We start from the raw sequence: 22,522 nt of genomic DNA on the forward strand, positions 1-22,522 counted from the left end.
CCACACCGGATCCTGGCCCCCTTTTCCTCTCCCTCTCCTTTCTTTCTACCAAGTCCTTCCAATCCTCTTTCTCCTGTGATTATTTTGTTCCCCCCATAAGTGTCGGTCGTATCATGAGTATTCCAAGCTTTTTTCCTAATATCCATTATCAGTAAGTGCATACCATGTGTGTTCTTTTGTGACTGTGTTACCTCACTCAGGATGATATTTTCTAGTTCCATCCATTTGCCTAAGAATTTCATGAAGTTGGGGCTTGGAGAGATGACTCAGCAGTTAAGAGCACTGACTGCTCTTCCAGAAGTCCTGAGTTCAAATCCCAGCAACCACATGGTGGCTCACAACCATCAGTAATGAGATCAGATGCCCTCTTCTGGTGTGTCTGAAGACAGTGACAGTGTACTCATATATATTAAGTAGATAGATAGATAGATAGATAGATAGATAGATAGATAGATATTGCCAGGCAGTGGTGGCACATGCCACTTGGGAGGCAGAGGCAGGTAGATTTCTGAGTTCAAGGTCAGCCTGGTCTACAGAGTAAATTCCAGGACAGCCGGGGCTACAGAAACCCTGTCTCGAAAAACAAAAGTAAACAAACAAAAACAGAATTTCATGAAGTCATTTGTTTTTAATAGCTGGGTAGTACTCCATTGTGTAAATGTACCACATTTTCTGTATCCATTCATCTGTTGAGGGGCATCTGGGTTCTTTCCAGCTTCTGACTATTATAAATAAGGCTGCTATGAACATAGTGGAGCATGTGTCCTTATTACAAGCTGGAGCATCTTCTGGGTATATGCCCAGGAGAGGTATTGCTGGATCCTCAGGTAGTACTATATCCAGTTTTCTGAGGAACTGCCAGACTGGTTTCCAGAGTGCTTGTACCAGCTTGTAATCCCACCAACAATGGAGAAGTATTCCTCTTTCTCCACTTCCTCGTCAGCATCTGCTGTTGCCTGAGGTTTTTATCTTAACCATTCTGACTGGTGTGAGGTGGAATCTCAGGGTTGTTTTTATTTGCATTTCCCTGATGACTAAGGATGTTGAACATTTCTTTAGGTGCTTTTTGGCCATTCCATATTCCTCAGTTGAGAATTCTTTGTTTATCACTATACCCCATTTTTAAATAGGGTTATTTGGTTCTCTGGGGTCTAGCTACTTTAGTTCTATGTATATATTGGATATTAGTCTTCTATCAGATGTAGGATTGATAAAGATCTTTTCCCAATCTGTTTGTTGCCATTTTGTCCTGATGACTGTGTCCTTTGCCTTACACAAGTTTTTCAGTTTTATGAGATCCCATTTGTCTACAGTGGATCTTAGAGCCTGGGCCACTCTCGTTTCAACAATAAGAGAACTTATGGGGAAATCACCATCCCTGACCTTGAGCTCCACTACAGAGCAACAGTGATAAAAACCACAGAGACAGGCATGAACATCAATGGAATAGAATTTAGGACAAATTCATAACCTTAACCACCTAGAAAGAATTCTTCTAAGTAATACAGAAATAAAAAGAAAAAAGAAACCTTAATATTTAAAAAGTTTTATTTTTACTTAGCATGAAAAAATAAGAGATTTCCTTATAGCTTTTTCTTACCTGCTTAATATTTGTTATTGTATGGCTTTTATATAAGATCTCTGCTTGTTGCAAAATTCTATTATGAATTTACAGGCTAAATTGTATAATTCTTTGAAAGAAATAGCTAATTTTCTTGATGTGTACATAGTATAAAATGCTTTTGAAATATAAAAAGCTCATTAGAATTTGTTGCATATTTCTTCTTAATTGGGGCCCCAGGGTACCAAACTCAATTATGTTTATAAATCTCACATCACAACCAAGGCGCTATAGGGAGTTGATAGTGGGGGAGGTCAGGTTTCATCCTATGGTAGATCCACAATACTCCTGTAAATGGCCGCACACCCATGAGCATTGAGACTCGACTACCAGATTATTTGGGGGGCTGGGTGGGGATGACACAAAGTTAAGAGAGTGGGGGAAGTTGGGAGTGGACTTGGGAGGAGAAGGGGTGTAGGGGAGAAGATGGTTGGATGCTGTACCCACGCAGGACATCAAAGGCTGTAAAAGCACATGACAAAGTAGCTGGGTAAGCACACACTCACCCTTTCTTTTCCCTCTCACGTGTGGGACCTGTGTGAGCGGAGCCTCTGCAGGGTGCATGTACCTTTGTGGGTGTTTGTGGAGGCCTGAGGGTGGTGAGTCAGGGGTGATCTTCCACTGTTCTATTACCTTCCTTACTAATAAAGGAGTCAGGAGCTCTCTCACAGGGCAAGTCCTGCTGGCCAGCTGCGGCCCACGGAGATCTGTCATGGTTTCTGGAATTCTGACTTTGGTCCTCACACTTGCATGGCTAGCAATCTAACTACTGAGCCATCTCCAAGGCTCCATAGGTTCATCCATTTCTAATCCAAGTGACAACATATGTTAATTGTCCAGTATGATTTTAAAAAAGAAAACACTATGTTAATAAATGTCTTTTTGCATAGCTATGAAGTAATAACAGTGTTTACTACTAAATTTATTATGTTGAGATAAAATAATGACCCCACCACCACCTAAAAAAGGGCCTATGATGATGACAGAATTGTATTCTGCCTAAATAAAACAGCAGTTTTACTTGACACAAAGTCTTGCTGAAGCAAAGATCAGAGAAAACAGCACACATGTAGCTTGCTGCATGGCATCAGAGACAGAAGCCTGCCCAAAGCCAGCATAACCTGGAGGGATTGCCACACCCTTGCCTTGCACCTGATCCCAGCAGTCTGACACAATACTTCTTCTTCTCTACCAGGGCGGATCGCCACAAGTCATACATCTAAATGTACCCAGGCAGGACATAAGAAAGAGAATTTTAAATCCCCATAAAGCACTATTAATATCAGTATTGACCAAAATCCTGGCAGGTAGGAAACAGAAAAATCTCCCTGTGGTTGATGCTATAGCACAGGAAAGCCAGTTTTCCCTTTACACATTTTACACATTACACACCTTACAATTCGCATAAATATTTGGACCAGCATCTCTCTGCCTAAGCATCCTTCTATTCAATCAGCACATATTTATAGTGCATCTACTGTGGACCAGGAACTCAAGAAAGTAATCAAAGACTTAGAAGCCTTCCTCACTGTGATCTCTACCCAGCCAACATTAGGCTATTCTCAAAACTTGGTTTGGAATAGACCAAAAGAAGCCTGGGAGTTAGCTCTTATGTTTAAACGCAGACCAACAAAGCTTGCAGTGGACATGTTGGTTAGCTCCCAGGCAGCTGTCTCCTTTCGTTGTGGCTGCAGACAACAGAGTATCGCATTCTGGATCAGGAACACTCAGAGTTTGCTGGGCCTACGAATCAGCTGGGTAACTCATTTTAAACATGGATACACCATGTCTACTGAACCCAAACTTGCTAGAGGAATGTATGCTTGTACTGAAGCACATTGATTGAATGAAATTAACATCCAATTTTACTAGATTAAAAAATCTGTTCACGTTTTTACATGTGTGTGTGTATGCCACAGCATGCATGTAGAGGTCAGAGGACAGCTCTGAGGAGGAGGTTCTCGCCCTCCATCTTGTTAAAGCAGGATCTCTGTTGTTTCTGCATGCAGCACACTCTAGGCTGGCTTCCTTCTCCTGTGTCTCGCTGCGAATGCTGCTGTGTGCTGCCTCATGCAGCCTTTACCTGAGTTCTGGGATCAGCTCCTGGCATCAGGCATGAGCCACATGTGCTTCCACGCACGGGGCCGTCTCTACTGCTCCAGCTGTGGTAGATCTCTCTCTTTAGTAGCAGAACCTGTTAATTCGCAGGCCACTATTTGTGCTTACCCTCAGGCTGACGCTGGTTCCCCTCACAATTTTTTCCCTACTTTACATTCTGAGTTTATGAAAACTGACACTGAAATTTAATATCCTGTTGAAAAGATGGATTTTAAGATATGCTATAAAAGAAAATGGCAGGCAAACATCTCTATACTTCTAACACTAGGCTAAAGTACAATCAGGTTACGATGAGGTATGTCACTGCCAAGTTCACTGTAATCTCTGTTTGCAAGCAATCTGGAAAAGTGTCTGCACTGCCTTTTGATCAAAGGGTAGACAGAGTAATGGAGGACTTCATCAATTGGCCAGGACTCTTAACAACTTGACTGATGTTGAGTTTTGCTTCCAGAGCAACAGGAAGCTTGCTTTTCTATAAGCATTCTTATATTGTAAACTGAAATTCAAAAATAATTCTTAAGAAACAGCAGTTACTGTAATCTACAGACTCAGTTATCAGAATTGGTCAATGATATCCTCCAAAGCTGGAGACAGAAAGAACGCCTTTGCTTATTGTACAACTATCATCTCCTATCTGGGATGATTACCCTTAGTTTCCTGACTTGATTCAACTCACTGTTGAGAGCAGAAAGGGAGAGGGAAGGAGGGAAACAGAGAAGGGGGAGGGAGAGGGGGGGAAGGAAGGGGAGAAGAAGAGTAGAGAGAGAAGGGAGAGGGCCAGGAGAGGGAGGAGAGAGGAGGAGATTCCATCCCCAAACAGCAGACCTTCGGCAGGGAAATAAGAATCTGTATCATGTGAGGATGCTAGGAAATTGAGGCCAAGAACATGCACTTAGGTCACCTCCTGTCACAGAGTACGACTGACCCCACCCTTATGGGAGCCACTGCAACGGTGGCTCCCTGTACTTTGTCCCTTGCAAGGTTATTTCTCTTCGCTTTGCTTGGCATCCAAAATTCTAAAGTGAAGTCACATCAAAATGACTAAATGGGCCAAACCTTATTGACTCTGAAGAGAATATAAAGACTGTATGTCCATGGTTAAGGCGTTAGCTGTACTTCTCTCTACATTCATAAAACCCGGAAGGCCTGGTTCCTCCAGATTACAACCACACCATGAAATGGTCCCCCTTGCCCTTTAGTTCCAGAAGTCAAATAACACAAAGCATAGCACTCACCATGAAGCTTAATTGACCAGAAAAGAATGGCTGTCTAGAGAGCAACAGGAAGTAGCCCCAGAAGGCCAGTGATGCACAGGCTGGAGAAGAAAATAGGAGACAGGAACCCTGAACTACAGAAGCCACTGGGCATCAGCAGATTGCCCTCACAGGAGCCTACTGTCCCCCACTCTCCCTTCCTTCTCTAATAAAAGCCCTGTGTATATCTGGGTTCTCAAAGTGGGTGCTTTGATGCTGGCATACCCGTGATAGGCATGGATTGGCCCCGAATTAATGAGATTCATTCCTCACCAGCTCTCTGTTCTGAAGAATTGGCTCTCAAGCAAAAAGCACTAAACCTGAGGCCCTCAGTGCTCCAAAGAAATTGGATATTGATACTTGGAAAGAGAGACTGCTCTAAAGTGCTATCCTCTGAACCAAACTGTTACAACTTTCATGATATCATCTATGCCTTCTTCTAAGTGTCTATCACTATGAAGCCTGTTAGTATTGACACTCCCTCCTAGAAAGTGTGTGTGGGTCACTAGACCCTCACTTGAACATCAGGCCATTCCACTCAGGCATTTTTATGCAATGCTGCCCTAACTGCACATGGCCTTGGAGTCTCAGGCTAGAGTATAAAGGCTGGGGAATGACTCAGGGAAGCTGGGCTCCATCTCTGCAGGTATGGAAAAGCCATAAGTGTACTTGGTAAAGACTGTCCAGTATGGCAGCTCTGGAGTCAGCCACACTCCTGTCATGCTTTATAAATAAGCTCAGTAAGCTCACTGGCTGGTTTGTTGTTAAGACCTTTGGAAGAAGGACAGCAATGTTCACATCACCCACCCACCACCCACAAGAAAGGGATTTTTAACAATAGGGATCCACAGAAATATGGATAGAAATTTCAAAGTTTGAAATGAGTTTTGTTGTTCTTTATATGCTGTTGGTTTTATTTTTATTCTTTTATTCATAATTTTATTTGTTCTTTGAAAATTCTGTACAATGTGTTTTGATGAAATTCACTGCCCCCTACTCCTTCCAGATCCACCTCACCTTTCTATCCACCCAACTTTATCTTCTCTCTTATTTCTTAATCAGTTGATGCCTTATGCACTGGTATGTGTGGCCATCACTGCAGGGTGCTGTCTGCCTGCCCTGGCTACATCTGTGAAGGAAACTGACTCTTTCTCCCAGAAGCTACCACTTGTGAGGAGCCCCTTAGCTAAAAGTCTGACTTAGCACCCACCTTCAATCTCCATTCTGGAATTCTGTCTGTCATAAGCCTACACTTGTCTTGTGCAAAATGTCTCAAATTGCTGTGAACGCTTAAGTATAAACTGCCCTGCTTTGTCCAGGAAAGTTTCTTTGTAGTCACCCAGAATCTCTGGCTCTTATTTTTCTCTCCCCTCTTCCATCATGATCCCTGAGCCTTGCAAGGATGGGTGTAGTATACCTATGTATAAGATTTAGGGCTGAGCATTCCAGAGTCCCTTACGGTTCTTTAGCAATCGATGCTGATACCGTCGTTTTTGCACAGGATCACTCTCATGGATCCTTGGCTTGCCTGAGAATGACCTTAGAGGCATGTGCTACCACACTAAGCTTCTGTGGTGCTGAGCATGAAATCCTGAGCTCTGTGCTTGCTAGGTGAGCACTCCACCAATGGAGCCCTATTTCCAGTCCCAAGGAGTGTTAAAAATGAAAAGGAATCACTGTTTCCTGGCATTTCCTCTGGGAAAGAACACAATGGAGTGGTTTAGTGACCCCTACTTTTTAATTGTTGATGATGAGATGGAATAAAATGGATTAGTTGCATGTTTTCACATCTTTACAGGGAAATCATGCCCAATAGTGTTAACCTAGCCAACTACCATGCTTAGTAAGGCCATGGATCTTAAGGAGAACCTACTATTACCACTTTCTTCAACCAATATAATTCCTAACTGCTTTCTAAAACGTCTCCTTATATCCTAAGTGTATCTCTCACTCATCATCAAAAGAGCTGCTTCTTTTTACAGCAGACGGAGTCTTATCCTAGAATCCATGTTCTCCATGACCCATATGGAGTGTCTAGGTGGTCAAGACTGGAGCAAAACCTTCTGGAGCAGGAGTCCTGGCTCTAGAAGCCATGTTCGTTGCAGATAGAGTGAAACGTTACTCATTATGCTGGTGGTGGATTTGAAATAACTGGGCTGTCTTGGAGGTCATCTGGTTGACTGCCAATGGGCTATCTGGCTGTCAGTCCCCACTTGGGAAGGTTTCTGACAACTGTTCCTTGGATTAATTTTCTCATTGTTGTTACAAAGCAAAAACTATGGAGCAACAATTGTGTTTTTCAAGACTCAGAGAATTTCCACTCCTGTTTGCTTGGCCTAGTAGTTGAGTAAAATATCATTGCAACTGGAGTGTGCTGCAGAGCAGAGCAGCTCCCTTCAAGGCTGAGCAGGGATCAGAGTGATCCAGAGAGGATATTTACAGTGGCCTATGACCACTGAAACTACTTAGCTGAAATATAGGGAAGGGCTTCCCTTCAGAAAATAAAGGATCAAGTAAAGAGAGAAGACAAAAATAATGGAAGAAAATTAAGGGCAATTCCAAATAAACTCCTTCTTAGAAGGAAAAGGGGTTGGCTTAGGAGCCTATAATGGTTTGTATGTGCTCAGTCCAGGGAGTGGCACCTATTAGAAGGTATGGCCCTGTTGGAGTAGGTGTTTCACTCTGAGTGTGGGCTTTAAGGCCCTCATCCTAGCTGCCTGGAAGCCAGTATTCTGCTAGCAACCTTCAGATGAAGATATAGAACGCTCAGCTCTGCCTGCACCATGCCTGCCTAGATGCTGCCATGTTCCCACCTTGATGATAATGAACCTCTGAACCTATGAGCAAGCTTCAATTAAATATTGTCCTTATAAGAGTTGCCTTGGCCTTCTGGTCAGCGCCAGCACCGGGTCACCTTGGGCATGGAGTCTGAGGACACCCCCAAGGTCCCTGGAGTACTCTCCACACTTTCTTAGGACCACTGGTGAGTGAAACATAACTTCTGTTCCAATCCAATCACGTGGGACTTGAGACAGCATTAGGGAGGCAGAAAACCAGGCCTGATCAGGGTCACAAGTCCCTTCCGGTCTGCGCCAGCACCAAGTCACCTTGGGCACAAAGTTGGCAGACACCCCCAAGGTCCCTAGAGGACTCTCCACTCGATCTTAGGACCACTGACCAGACAGCTCCACGCCCCTCAAAGGAGACACCACTTCCAGGCACTGTAACATTCCCAGGATCTTTGAGAACAGGATCCCAGGATAAAAGGAGCTTGGTCACACAAGTATTTCAGGGTCTGAGAGAAACTTGACTGCCAAGAACTCTGACACAACCAGAATCTCAGGAAAACACAGGTAAACAGCTAGAAGCTCTTAGAGAGGAAACACAAAAATGACTTAGAGAGTTACAGGAAAACAGCACCAAACAGGAGATGGAAGTGAACAAAACCATGCAGAATCTACAAAAGGGAAATAGAAACAATAAAGAAAACCCAAAGGGAGACAATTCTGGAGATAGAAACCCTAGGAAAGAAATCAGAAACCATAGATGTGAGCATCAGCAACAGAATACAAGAGATGGAAGAGAGAATGACAGGTGCAGAAGATTCCATAGAAAACATGGACACAACAATCAAAGAAAATGCAAAATGCAAAAATATCCTAACTCAAAACATCCAGGAAATCCAATACACAATGAGAAGACCAAACCTACAGATAATAGGAGTAGATGAGAATGAAGATTTTACTCAAAGGGCCAGCAAATATCTTTAACAAAATTATAGAAGAAAACTTCCCAAAACTAAAGAAAGAGATGCCCATGAATATACAAGAAGCATACAGAACTCCAAATAGACTGGACCAGAAAAGAAATTCCTTCTGACACATAATAATCAGAACAACAAATGCACTAAATAAAGACAGAATATTAAAAGCAGAAAGGGAAAAAGGTCAAGTAACATATAAAAGCAAGCCTATCAGAATTACACCAGACTTCTCATCAGAGACTATGAAAGCCAGAAGATCCTGGACAGGTGTTATGCAGACACTAAGAGAACACAAATGCCATCCCAGGCTACTATACCCAGCCAACTCTCAGTATCATAAATGGAGAAACCAAAGTATTCCACAACAAAACCAAGTTCACACAATATCTTTCCACAAATCCAGCCCTTCAAACGATAATAACAGAAAAAAAAAAAACAAAAAAACAATACAAGGACAGAAACTATGCCCTAGAAAAAGCAAGAAAGTAATCCTTCAACAAACCTAAAAGAAGACAGCCACAAGAACAGAATGCCAACTCTAACAACAAAAATAATAGGAAGCAACAATTACTTTTCCTTAATATCTCTTAATGGACTCAATTCCCCAATAAAAAGACATAGACTAACAAACTGGCTAAACAAACAAGACCCAACATTTTGCTGCTTACAGGAAACCCATCTCAGGGAAAAAGACAGACACTACATCAGAGTGAAAGGCTGGAAAACAATTTTCCAAGCAAATGGTCTAAAGAAACTAGCTGGAGTAGCCATTCTAAAAATCTAATAAAATCGACTTCCAACCCTAAGTTATCAAAAAAGACAAGGAGGAACACTTCATATTCATCAAAGGTAAAATCTTCCAAAAAAAACTCTCAATTCCTAATATCTATGCTCCAAATGCAAGGGCAGCCACATTCATTAAAGAAACTTTAGTAAAGCTCAAAGCACACATTGCACCTCACACAATAATAGTGGGAGACTTCAAAACCACACTTTCATCAATGGACAGATCGTGGAAACAGAAACTAAACAGAAACACTGTGAAACTACCAGAAGTTATGAAACAAATGGATTTAACAGATATCTACAGAACATTTTATCCTAAAACAAAAAGATATACCTTCTTCTCAGCATCTCATGGTACCTTCTCCAAAACTGACCATATAATTAGTCACAAAACAGGGTAAACAGATACAAAACTATTGAAATTGTACCATGCATCCTATCAGATCACCATGGACTAAGGCTGATCTTAAATAACAACATAAATAATAGAAAGCCAACATTCACGTGGAAACTGAACAACACTCTTCTCAATGATACCTTGGCCAAGGAAGGAATAAAGAAAGAAATTAAAGACTTTTTAGAGTTTAATAAAAATGAAGCCACAACATACCCAAACTTATTGGACATAATGAAAGCATTTCTAATAGGGAAACTCATAGCTCTGAGTGCCTCCAAGAAGAAACTAGAGAGATCACACACTAGCAGATTGACAACACACCTAAAAGCTCTAGAAAAAAAGGAAGCAAATTCACCCAAGAGGAGTAGATGCCAGGAAATAATCAAACTCAGGGGTGAAATCAACCAAATGGAAACAAGAAGAACTATTCAAAGAATCAACCAAAGGAGGAGCTGGTTCTTTGAGAAAATCAACAAGATAGATAAACCCTTAGCTAAACTCACTAGAGGTACAGGGAAATCATCCTAATTAACAAAATTAGAAATGAAAAGGGAGACATAACAACAGATCCTGAAGAAATCCAAAACACAATCAGATCCTTCTACAAAAGGCTGTACTCAACAAAACAGAAAAACCTGGATGAAATCGACAAATTTCTAGACAGATACCAGGTACCAAAGTTAAATCAGGATCAGATTAATGACCTAAACAGTCCTATATCCCCTAAAGAAATAGAAGCAGTCATTAATAGTCTCCCAAACAAAAAAAAAAAGCCCAGGACCAGATGGGTTTAGTGCAGAGTTTTTTCAGACCTCTAAAGATCGAATTACAGTTCTTCACAAAGTATTCCACAAAATAAAAACAGAAGGTACTCTACCCAATTCATTCTATGAAGCCACAATTACTCTGATACCTAAACTAAAGAAAGACCCAACAAAGACAGAGAATTTCAGACCAATTTCCCTTATGAATATCGATGCAAAAGTACTCAATAAAATTCTCGCTAACCGAATCCAAGAACATATCAAAGCAATCATCCATCCTGACCAAGTAGGTTTCATCCCAGGGATGCAGGGATGGTTCAATATACAGAAATCCATCATCATAATCTAGTATATAAACAAACTCAAAGACAAAAACCACATGATCATCTTGTTAGATGCTGAGTAAGCATTTGACAAAATCCAACACTCATTCATGATAAAAGTCCTGGAAAGATCAGGAATTCAAGGCCCATACCTAAACATGATAAAAGCAATTTACAGAAGACCAGTAGCCAACATCAAAGTAAATGGTGAGAAGCTGGAAGCCATCCCACTAAAATCAGGGACTAGACAAAGCTGCCCACTTTCTCCCTACCTATTCAACATAGTACTTGAAGTCCTAGCCAGAGCAATTTGACAACAAAAGGAGATCAAGGGGATACAAGTTGGAAAGGAAGAAGTCAAAATATCACTCTTTGCAGATGATATGATAGTATATATAAGTGACCCTAAAAATTCCACCAGAGAACTCCTAAGTCTGATAAACAGCTTCAGTGAAGTAGCTGGATATAAAATTAACTCAAACAACTCAATGGCCTTTTTCTACACACAGGCTCAGAAGAAAATTAGGGAAACAACACCCTTCACAATAGTCACAAATAATATAAAATACCTTGGTGTGACTCTAACTAAGCAAGTGAAAGACTGTATGATAAGAACTCCAAGCCTCTGAAGAAAGAAATCAAAGATCTCAGAAGATGGAAAGATCTCCCATGCTCATAGATTGGCAGGATCAATATAGTAAACATGGCCATCTTGCCAAAAGCAATCTACAGATTCAATGCAATCCCCATCAAAATTCCAACTCAATTCTTCAACAAATTAGAAAGGGCAATCTGAAAATTCACCTGAAACAACAAAAAACCTAGGATAGCAAAAACTCTTCTCAAGGATAAAAGTATCTCTGGTGGAATCACCATGCCTGACCTAAAGCTGTACTACAGAGCAATTGTGATAAAAACTGCATGGTACTGGAATAGTGACAGACAATTAGACCAATGGAATAGAATTGAAGACCCAGAAATGAACCCACACACCTATGGTCACTTGATCTTTGACAAGGGAGCTAAAACCATTCAGTGGAAAAAAGACAGCATTTTCAACAAATGGTGCTGGCACAATTGGCTGCTATCATGTAGAAGAATGCGAATTGATCCATTCTTATTTCCTTGTACTAAGGTCAAATCTAAGTGGATCAAGGAACTCCACATAAAACCAGAGACACTGAAACTTATAGAGGAGAAAGTGTGGAAAAGCCTTGAAGATATGGGCACAGGGGGAAAATTCCTGAATAGAACAGCAATGGCTTGTGCTGTAAGATCAAGAATCAACAAATGGGACCTCATAAAATTGCAAAGCTTCTGCAAGGTAAAAGACACCGTCAATAAAACAAAAAGGCCACCAACAGATTGGGAAAGGATCTTTACCAATCCTAAATCAGATAGGGGACTAATATCCAAGATATATAAAGAACTCAAGAAGGTGGACCCCAGAAAATCAAATAACCCCATTAAAAATGGGGCTCAGAGCTAAACAAAGAATTCTCACCTGAGGAATACAGCATGGCTGAGAAGCATCTGAAACAATGTTCAGCATCCTTAATCGTCAGGGAAATGCAAATCAAAACAACCCTGAGATTCCACCTCACACCAGTCAGAATGGCTAAGATCAAAAATTCAGGTGACAGCAGATGCTGGCGAGGATGTGGAGAAAGAGGAACACTCCTCCATTGTTGGTGGGATGGCAAGCTTGTACAACCACTCTGGAAATCAGTCTGGTGGTTCCTCAGAAAATTGGAGATAGTACTACCAGAGGATCCCGCAATACCTCTTCTGGGCATATATCCAGAAGATGTCCCAACTGGTAATAAAGACACATGTTCCACTATGTTCATAGCAGCCTTATTTATAATAGCCAGAAGCTGGAAAGAACCCAGATGCCCCTCAACAGAGGAATGGATACAGAAAATGTGGTACATTTACACAATGGAGTACTACTCTGCTATTGAAAAGAATGAATTTATGAAATTCCTAGGCAAATGGATGGACCTGGAGGGTATCATCCTGAGTGAGGTAACCCAATCACAAAAAAAAAACAAAAACAAAAACAACAACAACAACAACAAAAAAAAAACCTCACATGATATATACTCACTGATAAGTGGACATTAACCCAGAAACTTAGAATACCCAAGTTACACGTTTCAAAACACATGAAACTCAAGAAGAACGAAGACCAAAGTGTGGTCACTTTGCCCCTTCTTAGAATTGGGAACAAAACACCCATGGAAGGAGTTACAGAGACAAATTTTGGAGCTGAGACGATCTGATGGACCTTCTAGAGACTGCTCTCCCCAGGGGATCCATCCCATAATCAGCCTCCAAACGCAGACACCATCGCATATGCCAGCAAGATTTTGCTGAAAGGACCCTGATATAGCTGTCTCTTGTGAGGTGATGCCAGTGCCTGGCAAAAACAGAAGTGGATGCTCACAGTCAGCTATTGGATGGAACACAGGGCCCACAATGGAGGAGCTAGATAAAGTACCCAAGGAGCTGAAGCGGTCTGCAACCCTATAGGTGGAACAGCAATATCAACTAACCAGTACCCCCAGAGCTCATGTGTCTAGCTGCATATGTAGCAGAAGATGGCCTAGTTGGCCATCATTGGGAAGAGAGGACCATGGGTATTGCAAACTTTATATGCCCCAGTACAGGGGAACGCCAGGGCCAAGAAGTGGGAGTTGGTGGGTAGGGGAGTGGGGGGGATCGTATGGAGGACTTTTGGGTTAGCATTTGAAATGTAAATGAAGAAAATACCTAATAAAAAATTAAAAAAAAAGAGTTGCCTTGGTCATGGTGTCTCTTCACAGCAATAAAACCCTATCTAAGACAGAGCCTTTGGGTAAATTGGTGAGCCATCCTCTTGTGTCCATTTAGGAAACACAGTTTGCCTTGCTACTGGAACACAGGAATTGATCATGAAAGTTAAAAGGAAGGCATAGCCAGGAACAGGAGTCAGGAGTGTGAAAGCAACAGCAGAGGCCTTGATCAGAGACAGGCACAACAGGTCTTGACCATGCTTGGGGAGAAAAACAAAAGAACTTTGAAAATAAATATTCCATCCTTCCTCTCCCTGCTTCACTTCTTTCCATGAGACTACAGGCCAGTGGCTCACTTAGTCCCTTGAAATGCAATGTCCACGGCTGTGCAGTGGCTTCGAGGAGGAGCACTACTAAGAACCTCTGGTCCGATGTGCTTTAAGCAGGACCACCACAGCTCAACCTTGCAAATAAAGCATCAGCTTACTTTTGAAGACTGATGAGGATGGAGGGCAAGTCCGTAGGCAGCATGAGAGCCAAACCCCGTGCTGGCATTCACACCCTCTCTATTGTGTCTGACACTGTGGTGGCTTGGATGAGAGCAACCCCATAGGCTAGTGGATTTCAATACTTGGTTCCCATGGTGAACTGATTAGGATTAGGGGCAACTTTGCTGGAGGAGGGGTGTCACTGGGCTTTGAGGTTTCAAAAGACACCTATGATTCTCAATGTTCTTTCTCTGCCTCCTGGTGTGGATCAAGATGTGAGCTCTCAGCAGATGTTGGCCACACTGTTATGAACTCTAACCCTCTGAACCATAAGCCAAGTTAAACATTTGCCTTGGTCATGTTGTTACAACAGCGATAGAGAAATAAGAAAGACAATTACCAGCGCCAATTACTTCAGCCTAGGCCATAGGCTACTGTTAGCACCATTTTCCATTTCTCCCTCTTTCTTCGGATTCCAATAGATTTGGGATGGAAAGGTCTGGGTTGATGCACAGTTGATAGCATTTTCTTCTACAGTTGTCAACACTTTATTTTAAAACACTAATTATATGCCAATTTCAGAAAAATTCTAATTAAGACATAAACTCAAAGACCTCCCATCTGACACAAAATGACCCACTAACCTTTTACTCCTATATATGCACAATGGCTTTGTATACCTTAAAAACCAACAACTACAGTTTTATTCTTCTCTTATGCAAGATGTACTGACTACAGCTTCTCTCCCTCTCTCTCCTCCTGCCAGTCCCTACACACAGCTCCCCTCTCCCTACCTCACCCCACTTCAATATCCTCCTAGAAAAGACCAGGCCTCCCAGAAACATCAACCAAAAATGACACAACAAGATACAATAACACCAGGCAAAAACCTCACATCAGAGCTGAGCTAGGGAACTCAACAGGAGAAAAGGGTTCCCAAGATCACGCAAAAGAGTTAGAGACACCACCACTGCCACTTTTAGGAGTACCACAAAAACAGCAAGCCACAACCATAGTATATATGCAGAGGACCTAGAGCACACCATGTAGGCTCTGTGATTGCGACTTCAGTCTCTGTGAGCCTCCATGAACTCTGCTTAGAACAACTACATTTTTTGAAATTATATCCAGGCAAAGAAACTAAAACCATGACAGGCTTCACATACCCATGTTTTCCTTTGATAGGGCTTCATCAGAACAAAAAATTTCAACAGAGCACTTTAAAGCAGCATCCCTAAAAAAAGATTTTGACAGATTTAGTTTCAAAAGAGAAACCCCAACATACAGACATGCATACACGTGTGTACACACATACCCATCCATTCATGCACATGTGCACATACATACATGTATGCATTTTACTGCACACATACAAATGTGTATTTGGTAATTGTATATGTGACTATATACATCTCACACTTTGGGTGTGTTTTCTTGGTTGTCTCACAGGGAACAAATATGACCTGTGTTCTCAGTAGAGCACTGAGAAACTAATCCAACAAGCACTCACACAGGCATTCTTCATGTAATTACCTTCCAAAAAGATCTATTCAGTAAGCACTGTCCTTGTTATGTAAAGAGGTTGAGGCACTGAGACTACAGCGGCATGAGAAGTCTGTCAGCACAGGTAAATCATGCCATGACAGAACCTGTTCTGTCAGAAGTCAAAGTCATGCTTCCCCATCACACAGAACTCTGACAAGAAATGTCTGTGCCAATGCACTGTTGCCATCAGAGGTTCCTAGGAGTCGGTTCTGCAAGCCATGAGTCTTCATCTTTTAAACAGAGGTAACTTTACAATGCTGCCCAATATATGTGATAGGTTTACTGTGGTATGTAATTAAGGCGACCAAAGTCCATTTTTAAGGATGAGTTATCAAGAGGGTGGAAATAGCTTCACACAGGACTGACAACCTGAGCTTACTACTAAGACCTTCTGAGGTCTCAGGGGAGAGTCAGTTCCTGATATCTGTCCTCTTCCTACACACATGTCCCATGGACATACATGCCCCACACACTTCTAACATACAAAACAACAACAACAACAAAAATAGAATAAATGCATAAATCAGTACTTTAAGAACGGCTTTCTTCTGCAAAGGCATGGCAGCCTTTATTTGTGACTGGAAATCCTAGAACAGCCATGGTCACATACTGAAACATACATGTCAAGGCTAGTTCAATGAGAGGCACTGGCGTGTTATCAGTGGCTTACTACTTTACTATGGAGATTTGACCCCAGCTTCTCTTACCTATTTTAAGCTAAAGGCTATCTTGGATGTTTGAATGACTTGACCTGGGAAGTGAGAGACTCTCAGGACTCAATGGGCACGACCTTAGCAGAAATGCCCAACAGTGGGGAGAGGGAAGTCCACCTCCAGCCGATAGACAGTGGATGGATGGGGTTATAAATTTACAGTCAAAATTTCTGACCTGTCTAAAAGAACTGGAGGGACAAAAATGGAAAAGAGACAGAAGGAAAGGAGATGCAGTGACTGGCCCAACTTGGGATCCATTTCATGGTTGGGGACACCAAGTCTTAGCACTTTTATTGATGTTATGATGTGCTTACAGGCAGGAGCCTAGCATGGCTGTCCTCTGAGAGGCCCAACCAACAGCTGACTGAGACAGACATAGATACTTAACACCCAACCACTGGACTGAAGTCAGAGATTCCTATGGTTGCATTAGGGGAAGACTTGAAGAAACTGACGGAGAGAACAACCCCATAGGAAGACCAGCAGTCGCAACTAAGCCGGACTCCTGGAGCTCCCAGACACTGAGCCACCAAGCAGCATACACGAGCTGTTCAGAGGCCCCCTGCACATATATAGCAAAGGACTGCCTGGTCTAGCTTCAGTGGGAGAAGAGAGATTTGAGGCACCATGGAGGGGGGACGCCTGGTGGGGTGAGGAGCATCCTCTCAGAGACAGGGGGAGGAAGAATTGAATTAGGAACTGTGGGAGGAGAGACTGGGGAGGGGGGCACCATTTATTTACAATGGCTGGATTGTAAATAAATAAAATTTAAAAACAAAATAGCTGATAATGTGCATACTCTGAATATGTTTTTTTTTAAGTTCTGGTTCAACATACTTATAAGAATATAAAACTTTCTCAGCCAAGTACCGTGGCTTGTGCCTGTGACCCCAGAATCTATGAGGCTGAGACAGGAGGGGAGGTAGTTTGAGAATAGCCTGGGCTACATAGTGAAACCCTGTTGGAAAACCAAACCAAACAAAATAAAGCATAACTTTCTCTGCACTTCCAACTGTTAATTTACTAGTTCTTCCAAAAAGATTTAAGCACAATGTTTACCCAGTGAAGAAAAAAATCAGGGAAAATGTATCTAATAATTAAATATAATTTATACATCTCAATTTTATCCTAATACTTTAATTTCACAGAACATACCTTTTCCTCTTTCTAACTCTGGGCCTTTTCTTTTCAGTATTAATTTTGGAAACTTGCATCTACAAATAAAGATCAAAAATGGATTAGTTCATATTGTTTTAGATCTGCTCAATATACTAGTGGGCTTTGTGCCACCCATACTCCTCAGCAAGACCTTTCGGTCTCGCCTCCAGCTCACAGTCATTGCAGAGGTACTAACCCGCCTGACTGCAGAAATGGAATCTTCAGATAAGAATCTGCTCTCTCAAACATTCCCTAATGTACCTTCACAAAACCATAAAAACAAGAAGATTTTTAAGTCTGGCAAACATTTAGCTTTAAGGAAAACAGAAGCATTCAGCCCCCTGAAGTGTAGAATGCAAAGGTACCTGGTTGGAAGTGACATAGCACAAACACCCAAAAATCTGTAGTAATGCACTGCCCAAGAAACATGGCTGGCTTTTTATGTCTAAGCAAAGACAAGTTCTGCACTCTGCTGCGAAATGATGAGATAAGGCCTGGAGGCAACAGGATTTCTTTTTTGACTATGAAAAGAACAGGCAAAACTTTACTCGTTAGAGCACAAAAGCAGGTGTTATATATCTGGGCTGCCGAGTTAGATGGGAAAAATAAAACACTCAGCCTATACTATTGAAGTAAAAATCTAAAGTTATGTCTCATGAGAACATTAGGATATCCAAATTACACACACACACACACACACACACACACACACACACACACACACACACACACACAGGTTCTCTAGAATTTCTAAACTAGGAGAGGCAGAAGCACAAAAGCAATTAACATAAAAGACTCACACAGGATCTCAAACACTATCTTCATTAGTTAATAACTAAAATCAAAGGCAAAGGGAACACGCAAGAAAAGTAAAAACCACAAAATAATGTCTTCAATCTTTAGTACAGTTGATATAAAGTTCAAAAGCAAGCAAAACTAATGAATGGTCCTGTAAGTGGTCGTCCTTGGAGCACTGAGGTGCAGACTGGGCTGGATGCCTTATCAACAGCAGTGCAGAAAGGGATTATCAGTTAGATTATATCCCAACCAAGGGTAATTCAACTGGGAAATTGGGTGAGGAGCAGGCTGAGGCTGTTAAGTGTTACAGCAGAGAAACTTTGGAACTGTTTACATGTTTCAGTTGCTAATTTCCACGATTTTTCAGAAAATCATTAAAGCTTTCTTTTTTATTATTTTTATTAGATATTTTCTTATATACATTTCAAATTTCAAATTCTATCCAAAGTTCCCCATAACCTCCCCCCCCCCACTGCCCTACCCACCCACTCCCACTTCTTAGCCCTGGGTTACCCTGTACTGGGTCATATAAAGTTTGCAAAACCAATGGGCCTCTCTTCCCAATGATGGCCGACTAGGCCATCTTCTGATACATATGCAGCTAGAGACACGAGCTCCAGGGTTAGTTCATATTATTGTTCCACCTATAGGGTTGCAGATCCCTTTAGCTCCTTGGGTACTTTCTCTAGCTCCTCCATTGTGGGCCCTGTGATCCATCTGACTGTGAGCATCCACTTCTGTGTTTGCTAGGGCCCAGCATAGCCTCACAAGAGAGCTATATCAGGGTCCTTTCAGCAAAATCTTGCTTGTGTATGCAATGGTGTCAGCATTTGCAGGCTGATTATGGGATGGATTCCTGGGTATGGCAGTCTCTAGATGGTCCATCCTTTCGTCTCAGTTCCAAACATTGTCTCTGTAACTCCTTCCATGGGGATTTTGTTCCCAATTGTAAGAAGGGGTGAAGTGAGAACACTTTGGTCTTCGTTCTTCTTGAGTTTCAAGTGTTTTGCCAATTGTATCTTGTATCTTGGGTATTCTAAGTCTCTGGGCTAATATCCATTTATCAGTGAAAACATATCATGTGAGTTCTTTTGTGATTGGGTTACCTCACTCAGGATGATACCCTCCAGGTCCATCCATTTGCCTAGGAATTTCATAAATTCATTCTTTTTAATAGCTGAATAGTACTCCATTGTGTAATTGTACCACATTTTCTGTATCCATTCCTCTGTTGAGGGGCATCTGGGTTCTTTTCAGCTTCTGGCTATTATAAATAAGGTTGCAATGAACATAGTGGAGTATGTGTTTTTATTACCAGTTGGAACATCTTCTGGATATATGCCCAGAAGAGGTATTGCGGGATCCTCCAGTGGTACTATCTCCAATTTTCTGAGGAACCGCCAGACTGATTTCCAGAGTGGTTGTACAAGCTTGCCATCCCACCAACAATGGAGGAGTGTTCCTCTTTCTCCACATCCTTGCCAGCATCTGCTGTCACCTGAATTTTTGATCTCAGCCATTCTGACTGGTATGAGGTGGAATCTCAGGGTTGTTATGATTTGCATTTCCCTGACGATTAAGGATGCTGAACATTTTTTCAGGTGTTTCTCAGCCATTCTGTATTCCTCAGGTGAGAATTCTTTGTTTAGCTCTGAGCCCCATTTTTTAATGGGGTTATTTGATTTTCTGGGGTCCACCTTCTTGAGTTCTTTATATATATTGGATATTAGTCCCCTATCTGATTTAGGATAGGTAAAGATCCTTTCCCAATCTGTTGGTGGCATTTTTGTCTTACTGACGGTATCTTTTGCCTTACAGAAGTTTTGCAATTTTATGAGGTCCCATTTGTCGATTCTCAGTCTTACAGCACAAGCCATTGATATTCTATTCAGGAATTTTTCCCATGTGCACATATCTTTGAGGCTTTTCCCCACTTTCTCCTCTATATGTTTCACTGTCTCTGATTTTATGTGGAGTTCCTTGATCCACTTAGATTTGACCTTAGTACAAGGAGAGAGGAATGGATCAATTCACATTCTTCTATATGATAGCAGTCAATTGTGCCAGCACCATTTGTTGAAAATGCTTTTTTCCACTAGATGGTTTTAGCTCCCTTGTCGAAGATCAAGTGACCATAGGTGTGTGGGTTCATTTCTGCGTCTTCAATTCTATTCCATTGGTCTACCTGTCTGTCACTGTACCAGTACCATGCAGTTTTTATCACAATTGCTCTGTAGTACAGCTTTAGGTCAGGCATGGTGATTCCACCGGAGGTTCTTTTATCCTTGAGAAGAGTTTTTACTATCCTAGGTTTTTTGTTATTCCAGATGAATTTTCAGATTGCCCTTTTTAATTCCTTTAAGTTGGAATTTTGATGGGGATTGCATTGAATCTGTAGATTGCTTTTGGCAATATAGCCATGTTTACTATATTGATCCTGCCAACCCATGAGCATGGGAGATCTTTCCATCTTCTGAGATCTTCTTGGATTTCTTTCTTCAGAGACTTGAAGCTCTTATCATACAGATCTTTCATTTCCTTAGAGACACACCAAGGCATTTTATATTATTTGTGACTATTGTGAAGGGTGTTGTTTCCTTAATTTCTTTCTCAGCCTGTTTATTCTTTGTGGAGAGAAAGGCCTTTGACTTGTTTGAGTTAATTTTATATCCAGCTACTTCATTGAAGCTGTTTATCAGGTTTAGGAGTTCTCTGGTGAATTTTTTTTTAGAATTAATTTTTTATTAGGTATTTTCCTCATTTACATTTCCAATGCTATCCAACAAGTCCCCAATACACCCCCCCACTCCCCTACCCACCCACTCCCACTTTTTGGCCCTGGCGTTCCCCTGTACTGGGGCATATAAAGTTTGCAAGTCCAATGGGCCTCTCTTTCCAGTGATGGCTGACTAGGCCATCTTTAGATACATATGCAGCTAGAGTCAAGAGCTCTGGGGTACTGGTTAGTTCATAATGTTGTTCCACCTATAGGATTGCAGATCCCTTTAGCTCCTTGGGTACATTCTCTAGCTCCTCCATTGGGGGCCCTGTGATCCATCCAATAGCTGACTATGAGCATCCACTTCTGTGTTTGGTAGGCCCCGGCATTGTCTCACAAGAGACAGCTATATCTGGGTCCTTTCAGCAAAATCTTGCTAGTGTATGCAATGGTGTCAGCATTTGGAAGCTGATCATGGGATGGATCTCTGGATATGGCAATCACTAGATGGTCCATCCTTTCGTCACACTTCCAAATTTTGTCTCTGTAACTCCTTCCATGGGTGTTTTGTTTACTATTCTAAGAAGGGGCAAAGTGTCCACACTTTGGTCTTCGTTGTTTTGAGTTTAATGTGTTTAGCAAATTGTATCTTATATCCTGGGTATCCTAAGTTTCTGGGCTAATATTCACTTATCAGTGAGTACATATTGTGAGAGTTCCTTTGTGATTGGGTTACCTCACTCAGGATGATGCCCTCCAGGTCCATCCATTTGCCTAGGAATTTCACAAATTCATTCTTTTAATAGCTGAGTAGTAATCCATTGTGTAAATGTACCACATTTTCTGTATCCATTCCTCTGTTGAGGGGCATCTGGGTTCTTTCCAGCTTCTGGCTATTATAAATAAGGCTGCTGTGAACATAGTGGAGCATGTGTCCTTCTTACCGGTTGGAACATCTTCTGTATATATGCCCAGGAGAGGTATTGCTGGATCCTCTGGTAGTATTATGGCCAATTTTCTGAGGAACCGCCAGACTGATTTCCAGAGTGGTTGTACAAGCTTGCAATCCCACCAACAATGAAGGAGTGTTCCTCTTTCTCCACATCCTTGCCAGCATCTGCTGTCACCTGAATTTTTCATCTTAGCCATTCTGACTGGTGTGAGGTGGAATCTCAGGGTTGTTTTGATTTGCATTTCCCTGATGATTAAGGATGCTGAACATTTTTTCAGGTGCTTCTCTGCCATTTGGTATTCCTCAGGTGAAAATTCTTTGTTCAGCTCTGAGCCCCATTTTTAATG

General features: G+C 41.7%; 1 protein-coding gene across 1 annotated transcript in view; it reads right to left on the bottom strand.

The window, feature by feature from the left end:
- Window positions 1-22,522, bottom strand: part of Zcwpw2 (zinc finger, CW type with PWWP domain 2) — a 117,025-nt gene that overhangs the window by 6,308 nt on the left and 88,195 nt on the right. The window contains exons 6-7 of the mRNA NM_001378466.1: window positions 17,704-17,762; window positions 15,457-15,524 (exon numbers count right to left, since the gene is read on the bottom strand). Of these exons, the coding sequence (NP_001365395.1) occupies window positions 15,457-15,524; window positions 17,704-17,762 (127 nt within the window). The remainder of the gene's footprint in view (window positions 1-15,456; window positions 15,525-17,703; window positions 17,763-22,522) is intronic.

This window comes from Mus musculus, chromosome 9 (assembly GCF_000001635.26).
Source record: "Mus musculus strain C57BL/6J chromosome 9, GRCm38.p6 C57BL/6J".
Lineage (NCBI taxonomy): Eukaryota > Metazoa > Chordata > Mammalia > Rodentia > Muridae > Mus > Mus musculus.